The sequence below is a fragment of the Pleurodeles waltl genome, chromosome 7, assembly GCF_031143425.1.
Source record: "Pleurodeles waltl isolate 20211129_DDA chromosome 7, aPleWal1.hap1.20221129, whole genome shotgun sequence".
Lineage (NCBI taxonomy): Eukaryota > Metazoa > Chordata > Amphibia > Caudata > Salamandridae > Pleurodeles > Pleurodeles waltl.
Genome location: NC_090446.1, coordinates 731624606 through 731642120, shown reverse-complemented (window position 1 = coordinate 731642120; position 17515 = coordinate 731624606). Strand labels below are relative to the sequence as shown.

The 17515-nt window shown below is 41.1% G+C and overlaps 1 protein-coding gene across 1 annotated transcript in view; it reads left to right on the top strand.

Annotated features, from left to right (window-relative positions):
• Window positions 1–17515, top strand: part of VDAC1 (voltage dependent anion channel 1) — a 116102-nt gene that overhangs the window by 46619 nt on the left and 51968 nt on the right. The window contains exons 3-5 of the mRNA XM_069199201.1: window positions 4766–4815; window positions 15149–15301; window positions 15395–15447. Coding sequence (XP_069055302.1) covers window positions 4766–4815; window positions 15149–15301; window positions 15395–15447 — 256 coding nt within the window. The remainder of the gene's footprint in view (window positions 1–4765; window positions 4816–15148; window positions 15302–15394; window positions 15448–17515) is intronic.

Below are 17515 nucleotides of genomic sequence, written 5' to 3'. Positions count from 1 at the left end.
CTTGGCGAGCAAAGAAATGATGGATTTAGGCACATCTGGGAGTTAATGTTTGACATTGTTCAGCATTCCGTGCATCATCCTTTTTTTTTGTTGTGGGGGGATTTTGGTGCTTGTCACCCCAAGTGGAAAGGGGATGCCCAGATGTGGGTCCTGTGCCTTCTGTGGCACTGGATTCAAGCTAGCCTAGCTGATGTGGAGTGATACACCAAAACTGTTCCCTGGATGTTTGTTTCCGGAACAGGAAGGGACTGGCAGTTTGGGCTGGCCTGTTCCTATGGGGAGCAGGGTGAAGACTGATTTGCATATAGCTGGATCCCAACTGGAATGGTGTGGCAAGCAAAAAACGATTTGTGACTGGGGGTGAATGTTTAATAATGTTCCACATTCCGTCCATCATTTCTTCTTTTTGTGTTCCTGGTACTGAAAGCAGTTTACAGGACCTCAATATCGCTCTTAAATAAGCACATGCCACACACACCTTTCTCCCTAGCTCAGCCAGCCTTTGTCGTAGATCTGCACAAGCTTCTTTGGCTCACTCTCCAGAACCAACTAAAAGCTACCTCCTATACCTTGAAGTTTTACAATTCTAAAACAATGAGTCTTGCTCCTAAATCTAAATAGGGGTATCATGTTTGTTTTTTAGAATCAATACTTTCTTGTCTTTACAACAGTGAGGCAAGGACCCTGCATGTAAGCATACAGTAAAAAACAAAATTCATGGGTTATAAGACTCAAGTGTGGGTAGATGTTGCCTTGCAAGGTGGCTGAATAGATGCATTTCCACGAAGATCCCTTCACCTCACTTGCATCCTGACAAAGCTTGTCACTGTTGACATCTTAAGACCTAAAACTGGCAGGCTGGAATCTGAAACATTGCAGGCACAAACTAGACTGCTGAGTTGAGTCCTGGAACAATACGTGTGGCCAGTTGGAGCTGGTACTGGTGGAACAATAAGTGTGGCCAATTGGAGCTGGTACTGGTGGAGCCTGGGATGCAAGGTGCTGAGCCAGGGACTGGAGGAAGATAGTCCCTGCGAAAGTGAGAGAAGACACGCATAGGAATGGCCGCACTTGGGTAGATCACTGTGAGCGCATGTGGAAGTCGGAACCTTAGGCCCTTCTGATCATTCAATTTGAAAAGTGGAGAATGGTATTGAAAGTGAGGATCTAGGATTGAGGTTAAGAGATACCTCAGATCAGCAGGGCTGAAATATGTATTAGGTCTTTCCAGAAAAATTAAAATGGTAAAGACCTATACTTCTTCACGCATTTACATGTGGCAAGAGTATTGGCAGAAAAATGGTCTGTGAGCTTTGATCAATGTGATAGAGTCCTCGAAAAGGGCAATGGATAGAAGATTCAGCGGATGGAGACTAATGACCGACAAGTAATCAAAGGCTCAGAGGCAGCTAAATTCTGTGATATTGCATAAATATTGAACATGGTTCTAGGCACTAGTAGAGATGCATAACACATTGGGTAGCTATGATAAGGTGGCTTCTCGCAAATTAGCTGTAACACCAGTGACTGACGGTGGTTCCTTTATCTGTATGGCTACTACCCTCATGCATTCAAGGTCCCAAAAGTTCCTTGTCTATCATGATAGGTTATGTTTTACTAGGACCAGATAGTTTCAAGCTTCATCATGGAGAAGAAGTAAAGTAACAGTTATTTTTTACGTAAGTGTTACTTAGTTGCCATGTTTGCATGCACACAGAGAGCTAGGCGGCAAGAACATAATTTAATGCAGGAAACTGTCACCTGTAGATGAGCCTGAGTAGTACGAAGTATCATAATGATTGGCACAAATGGAGTACACACGAATGCCTACAATAGAAACATACATGATTTTAACCTGGAATATGAGAGGACTAGGGATCCTGCCGAAAAGGTATACGATGCACACCTATTTACACAGGTAGAGCTTTAGCATGGCCTCTATTTAAGAGAGGTACTTGGCTGAAGTAGAGGGCCTGAAAGGGGTAAAAGTAAGCTTTTTGCACCACATGTTCATTTCATCCCAGAAGGGCACTGATTATGCATCAGAAATGTAATTCCTTTTGTAGCCAATGTGATAAAAGTAGATCCAGAAGGTAGATTTAGAATAGTATTTGGTCTATTAGACGGACAGCTATTCACAATCATTTGTAGATAAGTTTCATAAGCAGAGTTCCTGCAGTCAGTAACAAGCCCGTGTGCTCTCACTTTTACGAACCCCAGTGTTGTTCAGACAAGACTTTTGACAGTGTCTTGAGTGTGGAGAAGGATGGGTGTTTTCCTTCCTTGCCAAACATAGCTTAGAGCCAAGATACCCATAGAATTCACCAACTGCCTAACAATGGACACATGGCATACGTTTAATCCTGCTGAAGTCAAATTCTTATTCTGTTCTTCCACACATGCCTTCTGTTCAAGACTAGAAAAAAATCCTGCAGCTTGCACAAGTTCAGGGAGTGATGACATACGGAATACCTTACACAAAATTCTTAAAACCCTGCACCTTGTGAGCGGACTACCCATTCACAGCCCTCGGTAGAGGGGCACTGACTGATCTGACAGTCCTACGACAGTGTCTTCAGTTTTTCACTACCATGACAGAGCGTCTGTTTGACTAAGTTAATAGTATATTGATGTGTAAGTTATGGTGGGGACGCAGACACAGAATTTCATTACTTCTGTCACAACAACCTATGTCGTGTAGCAGGCTGGGTGTCCCTGAATTTGAACTGTTACTTGGCTGCCCAGCTCCAAAGGTTAGCCAGACGGTTATCAGGGCCTGACAATTCAAAAGTATAGTGCGTGCTCACTGTACACAGTGATAGTCTAATACTGACACTGTTATTTACAGACAAGAGTAAACATGACAACTCCCCCAAGCAACTGGACGTTATTAAATTCTGCTGACGCAGAGTACTGCTCATGTTTAATACAAAAGTGGGTTACGCATGACTTATCGTTATAGGTTCTAACCGACTATGTGAACATAGATAGACGAATGGACTGCAGACTTGGCGCTGTTTAGCCGGACAGGCATCGCTACATTGGGAAATGTGGGGGCAGTGACAGATTACATATATTCTAAAACTTCCAACAAACATATTCTACTATCTGTGCAGTTCTTAACATTTTATGCACTGATGAGACTATCCAAAGATGGGAAACAGCAAACCCACGGAATGATGCCAATGCTGCTTTTGGAGCAGTGATGCAGTTATACTTACCACTGATGAACATGGCCAAGATGAATCTAGTGACAATGAAAACGGTGTGGACAGACAGTAGAGACAGAAATTCACCAAGTGGAAATAGTTGAGAGTACTGGGTTTCCAAAACTGTTTTCCAGGAACACAAAATTCTGTGTAATAGACTGCCTCACTAGTACCTGACTCCTAGCGACTTCACAAAATGTATATATTGGCACCAGACAAATGCCAGGCTGAAGGGCCTAATTTGAGACGTCCATTCTGGTCAAGCCTCTCCGTAGCATTCTATTCAGTAGACTTATTTACGCTTACACTTAAACATGGCAGAAATCCCATACACGCTTCTCAACTATTCATTCTCTTAAATTCATTCACCTCTTTCTAGCCTAGAATTATTAGGTCATGTTGCCAAAGTTGTGTATTTTTGTAATTCTGAAGTGGGATTGGAAAAAAAAGATTTGAATAAGATCAAAACAAATTAAGACACTTTACTTAGTGATGTGCAAACGATCAATAATTGCTGGAACTAAATTTCCAAACATTATTGTTTGTGCAACATATACTTTATCAGTGAGACAGTTTTTCCATTAACATTTTCGTAGCCATTTCAACAGAAATTGTGTTATCTGCAAATGACAGAGCAGTGCCTCACTACAGCTCCCAAATGCACCACCGGGTACATACCACACCCTTACTACTCACCTGCTGAAGGGGCGTGGTACATTTGCTCCACTTGTCTTTTGTGTGACACTTGGATACAACATACAATAACAATGATGGCAGCACCCCCACTGTTAAAATTGTTCCAGCACCACAGGGTAAGCCAGTGGAATGCAAATATCTCTAATGAGGTTCTTGTGCTCGATGTCAGCATTCATTTGGGTAGGTTCTGGTCAAGGTCTGAGATAATGCGGTTGCAAACCAAATTTCTATTTTTCGTTCTTTTTGGAATTCAGCATTTCTCAAGACTTAATGTTTGAAGCGATAAGACTAAATCATGTTTTTGATAGACATTGACATGGTTTCCTGCGCTCAAGGAACAATGGATTTTTCAAAATCTACTTTTGTTGCTCTTTTGTTTAGAAACCTGGCCTTGAATGCCTCCGTTTATAACAGTAGACCACATGATATCGGGCCTTTCAAACATTTCTCTTAAGGGAATGAGTAAAGAATCAAAACTTCATTGCAGGGTGAAAATTATTTGAAATCGAAATGTTTACTCTTTAAAGGGTCATTGTTAGATTCACAGACAGGCAGAACCTTGTTGCCTTTACTTCTGAAAGCTAATCGGACATGCAGAAAGATGGCTGAAGACACCTGTTCGTGGTAGCTTGAAATGACCCACTGATTGACATCAGGGCAGATAAATCGTTACATAATATAGGGACAAATGAAAATAAGAACTTCTCCTGTGATTAAATCTTTATTTTACTGTACACGCAACTTTGAAAAACAATATCAGAAAAATGCATTGAATTCAGCAGCTACAGGGCAGCTGTAAACAAGAAACTAAGATTTTACATTAACCATTTGAACATGTCCCTTTTTTGTCTTTTTTTTAGGTTTTGGTTTAATAAAGCTTGACGTGAAAACAAAATCTGAAAATGGACTGGTGAGTTATTAATGACGTAATCCCATCAAGTGTAAGACACATTGTTTCATGTCATGTGCAAGAGGTAGTGTTAAAAAAATGTATACAGCTAAAAAGCCCAGGAATGACCAAGTAAGTTAGACGATTTTAACCCATTGGCAAATTCAACGAGGAGTCTTTGTAAGACAACCTCCCATTACCTATTGCTTCATTAGGTGGCGTTTTGCAGTCTGACATTCTTGTACGGTTTGGTTAGTATGAGAAACATTTTGCACACAAATTCTTCTTCTGATTTACACATACAAACACACACTTGTCTATGTACTACACCTTTTCAGAAAATTGCTACAAAAACTACCTGATCAGAAAATTCCTTCGAGGTAGGGGATTCCTGATCTTCAAGCAGAAAATAGCACAACTTCATAGACCTTCGCATCTATTGCATATGGTAACAGTTGTATGTCTGAAGAACACGTGCCTTTACAGCACATGCCGTTTCTACTCAGTCATTACAATGGATGTGTCTTTAACATGCATTCCTTTACCAATCATATCATTACAGCAACATTCCTTCGGGAAAGCGCTGGACTTTGGAGCAGAATAATTTACTATTCCAACTCCAGTCTACGCAACAGTAGGGAAGCGTTGGACTTAAAAGTCCAATGCTGCTTTCTCTAAAGCATGGCATTGTAACGACATGTGTGGTAAAGACGCATCTGATGCAATGACAGCGTTGTAGGTCCAGGGTGTGGTTCGGCTCTCGTGGTAAAGGCTGCTGTTTCTCAAGGTAAGTGGCTTGGCTTCTTTTCTGTTAGGGTGAGCCTGAGATGTCATACTAAGTCCTTTTGTCTCCTCACTAGGGACCCTAACTCCAATGTACTTTAGAGCCTGACCCTGCATCCTTCATTATTTAAAATTAATCCTTGGCAGTTCACCGATTCAGTCTGCTGTAAACTGCTGTGCTCCAATATGTTTGCTAGTGGCACCCGCATGTACTTTCATGAAAATGAATAATGCTTTGCCTTTTCAACCCTTTCTGCCAGAGATTGATGTCTGTTGGACATCATCTTTCTATAACTCTGTGATTTCAAACTTGAAAATGAATCTACTCTGGATAGTTCTGTTTGTTTGATAACGTTTGTGACATGCTGTCCAGTTTTGCAAATTTGGTGTGCCTATTGATGCTTAACTCAGTCACAGATCGTCTTTTATCCAGTAGTTCTTTCTTAACCCAGGTTAAATGCCATTTTTGTCTGGCATGAACATTTTTTGGCCACTACAACCGTTTTGTTCATGCTACAGCTGCCACAAAATGTCATTGTGTAGACTAACTGTAGCAGACGTTAGTGTGTGGATAATGTGGCTGCTGTTCTACTTATTAAAGTCTCCTGCAGAGAAGGTATCGCTCATATTTTTCAGCCCCTCATCAGTATCCTACTAATCACAATGGTAGTGCTAAAAAATAATTGGCTATAATACCATTTCATAATGTTCTTTCAGGTAGTATTGGTAGCTTAAAGTTCAGTGGTAACAGGAGAGTAACAAGTTAATGTAATGTTAGATGTGGGCGAGGCAAGAAATGAAGAGGTAGAACCGAGCTAAGAGTCTGGCTTGGCTTTTAAAGCCAGTGCACTAGCTGAGCCCTGAAGAAGTTTGAGATTGCATGGGGAGCCTGTGCTGGTGTCCCAGGGACTACTAAGACACCACCACCACTGGGAGAGCAGTGAGGTGGCCAGTGGTGGACAAGTAAGTGTTTTTTTTAAAAAAAAATATTTATTTTTTTAATTTAATTTTTTATTTTGTTTTTCGACACCCCCCAACCCACCCCCACCGTTCTTGAAATGTGTGGCAGCTGCCATTCAGTGTCATTAGTGAACCAATAGGAAAAACGTTTGTCATAAAAACCCTGTATTCTGAACTCAAACATTTCGAAAGCGCTTTCACACATGAATATAAGGAAAAATACTTCTTTTTTAAATCAAATATCTGACTAAGATCACACAATTTAAAGGGAAACTGGCAATGTTTCCGGGTTTTCTGGTTTCACTTTGCACAAATAGTCAAAAAATGAGCTTCCTTGTCTCCTATTTATGTTAATGTTTTTTTTTTTAATCTCATTGCACATTTTTCTGCAGTTGTTATAGAGCGGAAAATTCGATCCAAAGGTACTGAAGCATTTTATACAAACACCACTTACATGACACAAGGTCACATTATCTTTTTTTTAAGACACTTGGAGATTTAAGTGATTTTTCCTAGAGTCGCAGGATGTTGAACTGACACTGAGACTTGAACCTGGTCCTCCAGTTCCAAAGTTGGCAGCTCTAGCCGTAAGGCCACGTCTTGGGGAGAACGAAGGCTGCAGGCAGATGCCACATGAAAGCTCAGCTCCTCATTGGATCGAAGCTCTATCAGGACCTCAAGCTGAAACTAGAATTCAGGTTCGGGCCTTGCGCAAGCTTTCAGTGGGTCGCCTGTCTCTATGTAATGCGTTAAGTAATGTGATTTCAAAACAAAACGGCTTGCCTTGGACAAACATAGAGTATATTCCTCAAAACTTAATATTTTGGCGGCGGTGTGTTTAAATTTGCTGTGAATATGTATTGAGTATACAGAACACCAAGCACACAGCCCTTGCAGATCGCATTGACGCCTGCACTAATGCCAGCAAGGAGAACTTTGCCTTCATCAAATATTTCACCATGCCTTCTGCAGTCTCCAGCAAAATCACACCGTCACAAGACCTTTGCAACAAGTTCTCAGAATTCTTCTGTAACCAAATCACCTCCAAATACGGCAACTTTTACCCTCCACTGGATCTCTTCACCATTGCAACTGAATTTCCCATTACCGCTGAAGAACTCTGACCTAATGGCCCACAAAATTGCTGTTACCGTGATGATCGTCCACTAGGGGCTCCATCAGAACCTTGGCCCCCAACAACCCCTTCACCACAGGTCTACCAATCAGTGTAGCACTAACACCCATCTTCGGTGCCTCAATCGACTCAGTCACATTCCTGGACACCTGGAAAAGCTCCACCATCACTCCCCTGGTCAAGAAGCTATCTGCTGACCCAGTGACACTTTTCAGCTGCAGCCACATCTCCCTCCTACTATACCCAGCAAAGGTCTTATAGTAACTAATCACCTGATGCCTTATTGACTACCTGAGCAGCCACACGCTCCTCAATGCCTCAATCTGCATTCAGGCCCAACCCCAGTACAGACCTGATCGCCATAGACAACATTCATATGTTCCTGGACAGAAGAGACACAGCAGCCCTTCTTCTCTTTAACCTCTTTGCAGCATTTGACATGGGCTTACACCCCATCATCATCAGGTGCCTGCTTGAGATTGCCATCAAAGAACTCCCTCTCTGTCGAATGTGCTCCTTATTAACAAATAAAACACAAGCTGTCAGCTTGGCACAGCATTCCTGGGAAGCCCTCAATCTCATCTGCAGAGTACCTCGAGGTACATCATTCAGCCTCACTCTCTTAAAAGCATACATGACCCCTCTGGCCATCATCATCTCTGCACATGACATCAACATCCTCTCTTTCACAGGTAACACGCAACTCCTACTCTCCCTCTTAATCATGACCCCAACACAAGAAACACGTTCACCACATGCATATCCTAAGTCTCTAACTGGATGAAAGCCAACTGTCTAAAACTCAACACCAACAAGACAGAAGTAGTGCACCTCAACATGGGATTCCAACGGGTCGCCGGCCCAACTTGGCTCACACCCAGCACAATGCCAGGAACCTCAGAATAATCAACATCAGATTGGACATGACTTCCCAAGTCAATGCCATCACTGCATCAATCGTCCAGACTCTGAGGATGCTGAGGAAGATCTTCAAATGGTCAAACCATCCACAACTCGGCAGTTAAACTCATCCTCACCCTTCCACACAAAACTCATATCACATTACTTCGGAGAGCTCCACTGGCTCACAATTAATAAACCTGCTCATTTCAAACTCCTCACACACATTCACTGCACTTCACAACTTAGGCCCCACCTACCTGAACAGTCACATCTCCATCCATCATTATAGGCATTAACCAAACCAGATCAGGAAATTAGGCGCTCTCTTACTTTGCTCCTAAAGCATGGAACAGCCTTCCACTCCACATCAGAGCCTCCTCTTTTCTTGAGTTCCACAAGAAGCAGAAGATCTAGTTTTTTAATTAACCAACTTACCATGGGTAGGTCTAGGTGTTCACACTTCCTCAGCACCAGGATGTTCTCAGGAGTGATAGTGCATTTTACAAATACACCTAACTAGACAACATAACTTGTGTATGTGCTCCCATACATGCATGCATATGTATCATGATGCTTAAGCAGTCCAGTTTGATGACATATATGTGGTTTGTTTGTGATTATGCACACATTTGCCAGGACAGCCCTTCAATCGAGAGCAAGGGGCTAACCCAAAGCCCTCCACATGTATATATTTTAATGTATTTTGAAGAATTAAGTGTTTGACAACAAAGAGCTAAAGCTATTTGTTGTGAGACTTTAAAAGGAGAAACCGAAAAAAGAAGCTGAGTTTAAGTCCAAACAGACGTAAGAAAAATAGTGGGCAATGAAAGACAGGCGTCAAAAGTGAAATATTGACTACTAACCACCAGAAGAGCAGAAACATCGAGAGACAGCCAGAATGTAGAGAGGGCCTGAAATATAGTTTTGATTATTGAACCAAAGTGCACATAGAATGTGTAGGCCCACCGAAATGTGTGTGGTTATAATGAATGAGAGAGTTGTATGGGCTGATCCGCAACTTCATTAACATGATTCTCACAGGGCAGTTGTTCTCACATCTACACAGACGTTTTGAGGCATTTTAATGTGTACATTTTGCTACTATTGTGGAATGCAATGAACCAGTAAGATAATTCCGACTCTAACTGCCTTCATGGTGCTGATAGAAGAGCTAGTTTTGCAAGGTTAAATGAACAGTTTCTTAAATTGGCATGAACCATGGAAAATCAACAAATGCCATTAATGATTAAAAAAAAATATTACAGCTAAATAGGTTGACATTTTCAGACTCTCTGGCTGCAATGGCCGGGCTTTAGAGGGTTTCATTGAAACCATGCACACTTAACCGGTTGTTCTTTAAATAATAGTAAATGTGTGATCTGGCATTACTAGCCAAGAAACATTTTGAACACTTTATTCAGTTCATACTTGAACACTAGTAACTAAATCGCTGAAATTTGTCAAATCACTGGAATGTTGTCAGAATAGACACTGGGCTCTGAGTGTTTCTGTGAAACAGAAACGTGAGCGCAAGGTCCTCTCCCACTCAGATTTTCCATTTTACTTTTATAGACCTCGGAAAACAGGACACCAACCGCATGATCTCAGAAAAAGAAGTGAACAAATTGTTGGCTAGTCTGCTCACCTATGAGCTTTACGCATATCGCGTTGTGCATTGTAATTATTGGTTTTTAAAAGTTATTCACTTTATATTTCCATTGGTAATACTGTGAAAATTATACTGCTGGGTGTGTTGCATCCAGAAGTATTGTTTCAGGTTTAATTGCACTTTCATCATTGTCTGCATTAGTTTTCAATGGGGTGCAAGCACTCATAATTACAAGAAATGTGTTTTAGTCAGATTCCGCCCCCTTCATTGACGCACATGCTCTATATGGTGGACATGGCGGCTCGGTGGATTAACCCATCCCCTTCGTGAACCTCTGTGTGGACCGCAGGTTCACCGCCTGCTAGGTCCAGTCAGTCTTTCATCCTTCCAAGGTCGATGAAATGAGTTCATTTGTGGTGCTTATTAATAAACAGCCGTTAATAAAAGGCATTAACTTTGATCAAGGCTTTTGGAAACTGAAAGCATAACCTTGACGCTTTGAATTTTCTTCTGCTGTAAAAGATGGATTTCTGGAATAAAACGTGCTTTAAAAATGCTCACACATTTATGAGTAGGTATCTTCAGCTTTATAAATCTGTGTAGTCAATATGCATTTAAAATACAGTTAAGCTGAGAGATATTTGTACTGCATGCAAAGTGTAGACGGAAAATATAATTTCAAAACATAAATTAGTTAAGTGGGGAAACATATTGGAAATATGTACAAAATACCATGATCAAAATCTCAGGATGTCAGAACTAATATCAAAGGGAAAAAGATGCAGAGTGTCTGACCCATGGATACTCAAAGTCGCAGGCCTCATGCGACCCCTCTGATCTTTACATGTGGCCCCTGGGACAACAAGAGCACTAGGCAGCTGTTTGCTCGACTCCGCACTAACAATAAAAATATTAAATAGACACACAATGATTTATTTCAAACTTATTTGGTGATATAGAAAGTAAGTAACTAGGGACTCCTGCACTTAACTTTAGAAATGCCTTCATTTTTAAAGACATATTGCAGCACAAGTGTAAAACTAAGACAGTCTCTTCAAAATTAAAAAAGTGAATTTAGTTAACATGCAGAACCTTTTCGCCTTAGTACAATTTATTTTATCAGTGCATTGAGATGCATTCATTTAAAAGTGATAGTTTTCAAACATAAATTTGGAAACATAAATTCTTTCCCTTACCCTGAGAACACCACTAATAGTAAATTAAAGAGGCAAGTCACTTGGTATGTGCACTTTACTTTATGGGTGGCCTGGGTTCCTTTCATACATGAACAACATTATAGTTTAATAAATCAAACATAGAAGCAGGTTTTGTGCAGCGCACACCATGAATCATGTATTTCGAGGTCATATTAAATGTGATAATGCAGAAAAAGGAGGGAAAGTGAGACTAAACAATTGCCTAGGATCACACAATTTGGAAAAGTGGGTAAGCCGGGATTAATTCCAGGTTTTCTGGTTTCCCATTGCTTTTTTCAGCCACTAGATGTATATCATTTGCTTCTCCTACACCTACTTTGCCACCAATTCCCCCAGCCACCCCACCCGACCGCCACTGCCCTGACATCAATGCGGCTCCCAGGCACGTCACAGAACAAACTTTTTGGCCCCTGGGAAAATGTTTGCGAGTACCCATGGTCTGACCCATGATCTTCGTTATGGTGGCAGTCGATGTCAAACATCGTGACTGTCTTATATTGGCTAAGCATGGTTTGGTTGAAAGCATTGCCAGTTGGTGTGCCGCTTTGCCGCAATTCAGCAAAGCATATCCTAAATGCAGGGAGCGCATATATAATCCCACATTTGTGAAGTCACACTACAGCATGCCTCATCTGACCGTCGCAGCCAGCAGTCCATACAGTGGACATAGTGTCAGCCTCTTGCACGTCGTTGAATGGCTCTCTTCTCCATCAGAGTTTCCTATTTTTTTATCGGGGAGCTTTCCTCCTTGCTCGTGTTTTCTTTCAGGCCCTTGATCATTTCTTTTTTACCTTGTGTTTTGCTTTGCTGAATTGTATCCTTCCATTGCTGAATCAGTGGAACGTTTTTCATTTTATATGAAGCACTCCATGGGAGAGCTTGTCCTCTTCTTCCCTCTAGCTCTTTCACCTCTCCCGTTCTTTTATTTTCCCTCCCCTATCCTGCCCCACTCGAGGCACCTCTTTAGCTCCCAATCTGTGCCTCACTAGGTAAAGCCAGAGATGGGCTCAGTTCCTCTGCTGCACAACAGACGCAAGTGCCAGTCGTGCAAATGCTCGGGGTGTTGTCCCTAACACTTTCCCAGCATTGGCAAAGCCAGTAGCAACATCCAACCATCTCAAAAGTCTATTTTCATACTTTCAAGATGGCTACCCATGTGCACGCTGCATCTTGATATGAAGGAATCCGGCTGCCGACTTAAATGTATAGAAAACTCTAGATTCCATACTTTAGGGTGTCCACTGTGTTGCGCCATGGAACATAGCTGCCATCTCGAAAGTAGGAAAATCTTGTTCATGCATCAACCCGAGTTGCATCATGTAAAGTGGCAGTCTTCTGAAAAGTCAAAAAAATAATAATTTGACTTTCAAGTTTACCAGTCACATGCCCCTTTTCGCTTTGCCAGTGTTGGCACATTTTAAAGGCATCCAGATTTGCATTGGTAGTATTGGTAACCGCAAAGCGCGGCAGATTTGCTTTTCCCGAACGTAAGTAAGGCTACATACCAAATCATGCTATCTACTAGTTTCTCTAAATTACACTGTCGTGTAAGTGTATTTAAAAACTTAACTGAAGAGCATCCCTTCATGAAATCTAAGTGCATAATGCCTGGAGGTATTTCAGTACTAAACCGATAATGATAAGAGCTTATTCCATCCATTCTTTACACTAGCCTGAAATTGCATTGTATCCAGGCTTACTTATTATAAATATGATCTGTTTGTATGAACTAATCATAATGGTACTGTTCAGAAAGAAACATTGTTATGAAGTACATATAAAATATGTAGGTGTAAAGAAAGGCAGCATACTGCAAGGTGTAAATAGAAGAGGACTAGTTGTGATTGCGTTTGCAAGCTGATAAATATGGAAAACCGCAACCAGCCATGGTCTTTCAAAGGTAAAGGCGATATACTACTTGCTAGTGGCTAGTCAGCACACGTTTTTAATTTGCTGTGTGATACACAGGGAAGTAACTCTTCACAAAGGAGTTCATTAAGAAGTCAAAGTAGCTTTGTGATTTGATCAGAAAAAATGAATTTTCACAACATAGTGTGCCTTTGAAGCAGAGGTGTCCGTAGGCTGAAGTGAAGGAACTAGGTAATGCATAGTAGGGGCTTTTATCACTTAGGGATTGACAGTAATATATATTTAAATTACATCATCTCACATATTGTTAAATAGTATTACACTGTGAGATATGTGTATGATCGCTCATTTTGGCCTTTAGCAAAAGGATTGCAGTGGCATTTCGGGTCCCTTGAAGGTGACAAAAGTTGTTACTTTGGTATCCCCAAACACTGAGCTATCTACATAGTCAATGCGATAATACAGCATTGACTCTGGTAACAGTGAGGAAAAAAATAAAGAGACTGTTTTGGAAAACCTTTCAGTGATTGAAACGTGAACCTGGAAAATCAAAGATTAATTTTATTATGCAATAACAAAGTAACGATCAAGCAGGATCCCATTACCCAAGGACAGAAAATAGCCAAAGATGGACATTTTTGTGAAATGTTTTTTTTTGTCAACATCAATTATAAAACTGTTTAACTTGAGTTGTTTCCACTCTGTTATAGCCTGTAAACGGAGGGCTTATTGGGATGCAGTAGGGTGTAATTTTTCATGTAAACTCTACAGTAGTTGCATGCGATCCTCATACGTATGAATAACGATTAGATGAGTGGGTGAAATGCTTGAAGGAAATGATGTACAGATCGAAGAGCAATGGTAAAGGAAAGGAACCCATGGAAATGCTACTTATGAATGCTGTAGACTGAGTTGAAGGACCTACAGTTTATCTCTTGAGGAAAGATGTGATCCACTGTAAGAAGTGAAGATAATAGCTTATGTGCTCAGATTGTGCGTAGTGCACATGTACCATCAGAATGCCCTATTGGCACATGGGGACTGTCTGAGATGCTCGTTTCTACATGGTTGCTGGTTTCCTTGCAGGCCAGTGTCTTGAGTTTTCACGTGTTGATGTGTTTAGTTTTGACATCTCTCACACAGTTGTGTTCAATGTATAACATGAAGGATGATCATTGCATTAAATTCCAGGAGCATCATAAGTGGTGACGTTCGATTTCTGGGTGTCAGTGTGTTGTCCTTTGTGCTGTTAATTTATGATTTAGGCGTGAGAGAGGAGTGATTAGACAACTTAAATATTTAGGCCGATGGTGGTTCCTGTTGGTTAGCGACTTGATTGGTATGAAGGTAAGGGACAATTCCTGCAACGAACAGACAATGTAAATGGGAATTTGTTTGCTAGGAAACGTATTAGGGAAATGTGCCTGTGCAAGCCTGAAAATAATATTTTTATCCTGATTCTTCTAGCTTCTGTTTGCACTGGTCATTGGTGGAGGAGCAGGGTAAAACCCTACTCCAGTAGCATTGTATATACAGTTGCATAGTATAGTTTCTTCTTTTGAGCATGGAATGTCGTGTTAACCACTCTTGTAACTATTTTCATTGAGGGATTCATCGATCCTCATACTTGTAAATTAGATCCACACCTCATAAAACCTTTCAGACTATCTACCCCAAACCTCATTTGAGGGTGTAGATATCTTAACTACATAATACATGGTTGATTCAAATTGATTTGGGCATTACAGTTTATGGTATTTATGAAAACTGTTTCATCCTCTGTTATTCTAATCTGAATCGTTTTATGAGTCTTTAGACTGAAATACATTATTTCATAGTGAAAATATAAAATACAAGTGTATTTCTCATTGTTTTTAGGAATTTACAAGCTCCGGTTCAGCAAACTCTGAGACCAGTAAAGTTACTGGTAGTCTTGAAACAAAGTACAAGTGGGCAGAATATGGTCTCACCTTTACAGAGAAGTGGAATACAGACAATACTCTGGGCACCGAAATCACAATTGAGGACCAGGTACATATCAGAGCAAGAAAGACACAATCTTAAAGTTCAAGTTTTATTGCACTTCTGTTGATAAATGAACTGATGAATGTGTTTTCTGTTCAGCTTGCAAAAGGACTGAAGTTGACGTTTGACTCGTCATTTTCTCCTAACACTGGGTAAGTTGGACATCTAGAACATTCACTACTTTGCATGATGGTATGTACTGATCAGTTTGGAACATGTCTGTCCCTCCCAAGCGGCATAGCTCTTTACCATCTTTTTGACTGATTGACTTATATCCTTCCACTGTCTCCTTTTAAGGAACTGTTTGTTTAGGGTCGAGCGCAACGCGCTCCATCCCGGATTTAATCTCCCTATGGGCTTTTAACCATGCCCATGTCAAGCCCAGTCGTTTAGTTGGTTCATGGGTTTGCCTTTTAAAATTATCTTGATTTCATTAGTAGAAGGCATGCATACGTCATGCCTTTTCTGGTGTTCAGCCCATCTCGAGCGCACCGGCCAACTACTGAAAACATACAAGGTTCCATGTTTTTCGTATTTCTGCATTATTTTTTCTCTTTCTTTCGCAGGCAGCGCGATCTCGCTGGGCAGAAGTCAAGCTCTTTGCATGACATTGACCCTGTTACATGGATAATTCTACTTTTGCCGGTTGCATGAATAAGTGCACTTTTGCCGGTTACATGGATAATTGAACTTTTGTCCATACGTTTCACTGCAAGCGGACTTCTGTTTCCTTTTGTGTGTTTGCTTTGCGCTCATGGTGGCTGTGGGCTTGCCTATGTGAAACTGTTTTACTTTTCAGTTTGTGGCAAGAAAAGTCCGGTTAGGAGTTTACAACGCTAATAGCTTTAACTCGAGTAAACACGAGACCCATTGCATTGCAAATACTTGTGAAATAGATTCTATCCGAGTCCCATTGTTTTATAAGGCCGTAGTCTGCTGAGTAAAAACTAAACAAATTAAGATGTTTACCTTTAGATGAGGAAGGTGCCCCCTCAGGAAGGCGCTGTGCTGTACTCAGTTCAGAGGTCCTTTTTCTGGTTGAGGAGAAAGTGGTTTTAAACATGTTCCTGAGGGAAGCCTGGTATAAACAGAAAATGTTTGAGTGTTATTCACAGGCAAATGCAATGAATATATCAGACCAAGGACCCAGCGCGAATAGTTGTATGTCACCGCTTAAAATACAACCGAGTCCATGTACCACTTCATAGAATCTACTACATTGAAAGAGCCCCTCTGAGATAGCCATAGCAGGGATTACCACTCCAGAGGTTACCACTACTGTGATTACTACCTCTTAGATTACCACTATAGGGATTACCACTACTGATATTACCACTACTGTGATTACTACCTCTGTAGAGGTTACCACTGCTAAGGTTACCACTACTGTGATTACTGCCTCTGAGATTACCACTGCAGGGATTACCTCTGCTGATATTACCACAGTTGAAATGATCACTGCAGGGATTACCACTGCTTAATTACCACTATTATGATTACTACCTCTGAGAGTACCACTGCAGGGATTACCACTGCTGTGATTACTACCTCTGACGTTATTCCAGCAGGGATTACCACTGCTGAGATTACCTCTGCTTTGATTACTACCTTCGAGATTACCACTGCAGGTATTACCACTGCTGCATTACCACTACTGTGATTACTACATCTGAGAGTACTAGTGCATGGATTAGCACTGCTATTACCAGTACTGTGATTACTACCTCTGGGGTTACCACTGCTGTGGTTACCACTACTGTGATTACTACCATGGAGATTACCTGTGCAGGGATCACCTCTGCTGAGATTACCACTACTGGGATTACTAGCACTGAGATTACCACTGCTGAGATTACCACTACTGGGATTACTATCGATGAGATTACCACTGCAGGGATTACCACCGTAGAGATTACCTCTTCTGAGATTACCACTACATTGAGTAAAATGGATTCAAGAGTAAGTGTACTGATCCTGTGCTAACGTACACCTTAAAACAAAACCTTACTTTATAACTATTGGTTGGTTCGTGGGTTTGCCTTTTAAAATTCGCTTGATTTAATTTGTGAAAGGCATGCATACGTCATGACTTTTCCGGTGTTTAGCCTGCCATGAACGCACCGGCCAATTACTGAAAACAGACGAGGCTCCATATTTTCCGTATGGTTTCTGGACTACTTTTTCTCTTTATTTTGTAGGCAGCGCGATCTCACTGGGCAG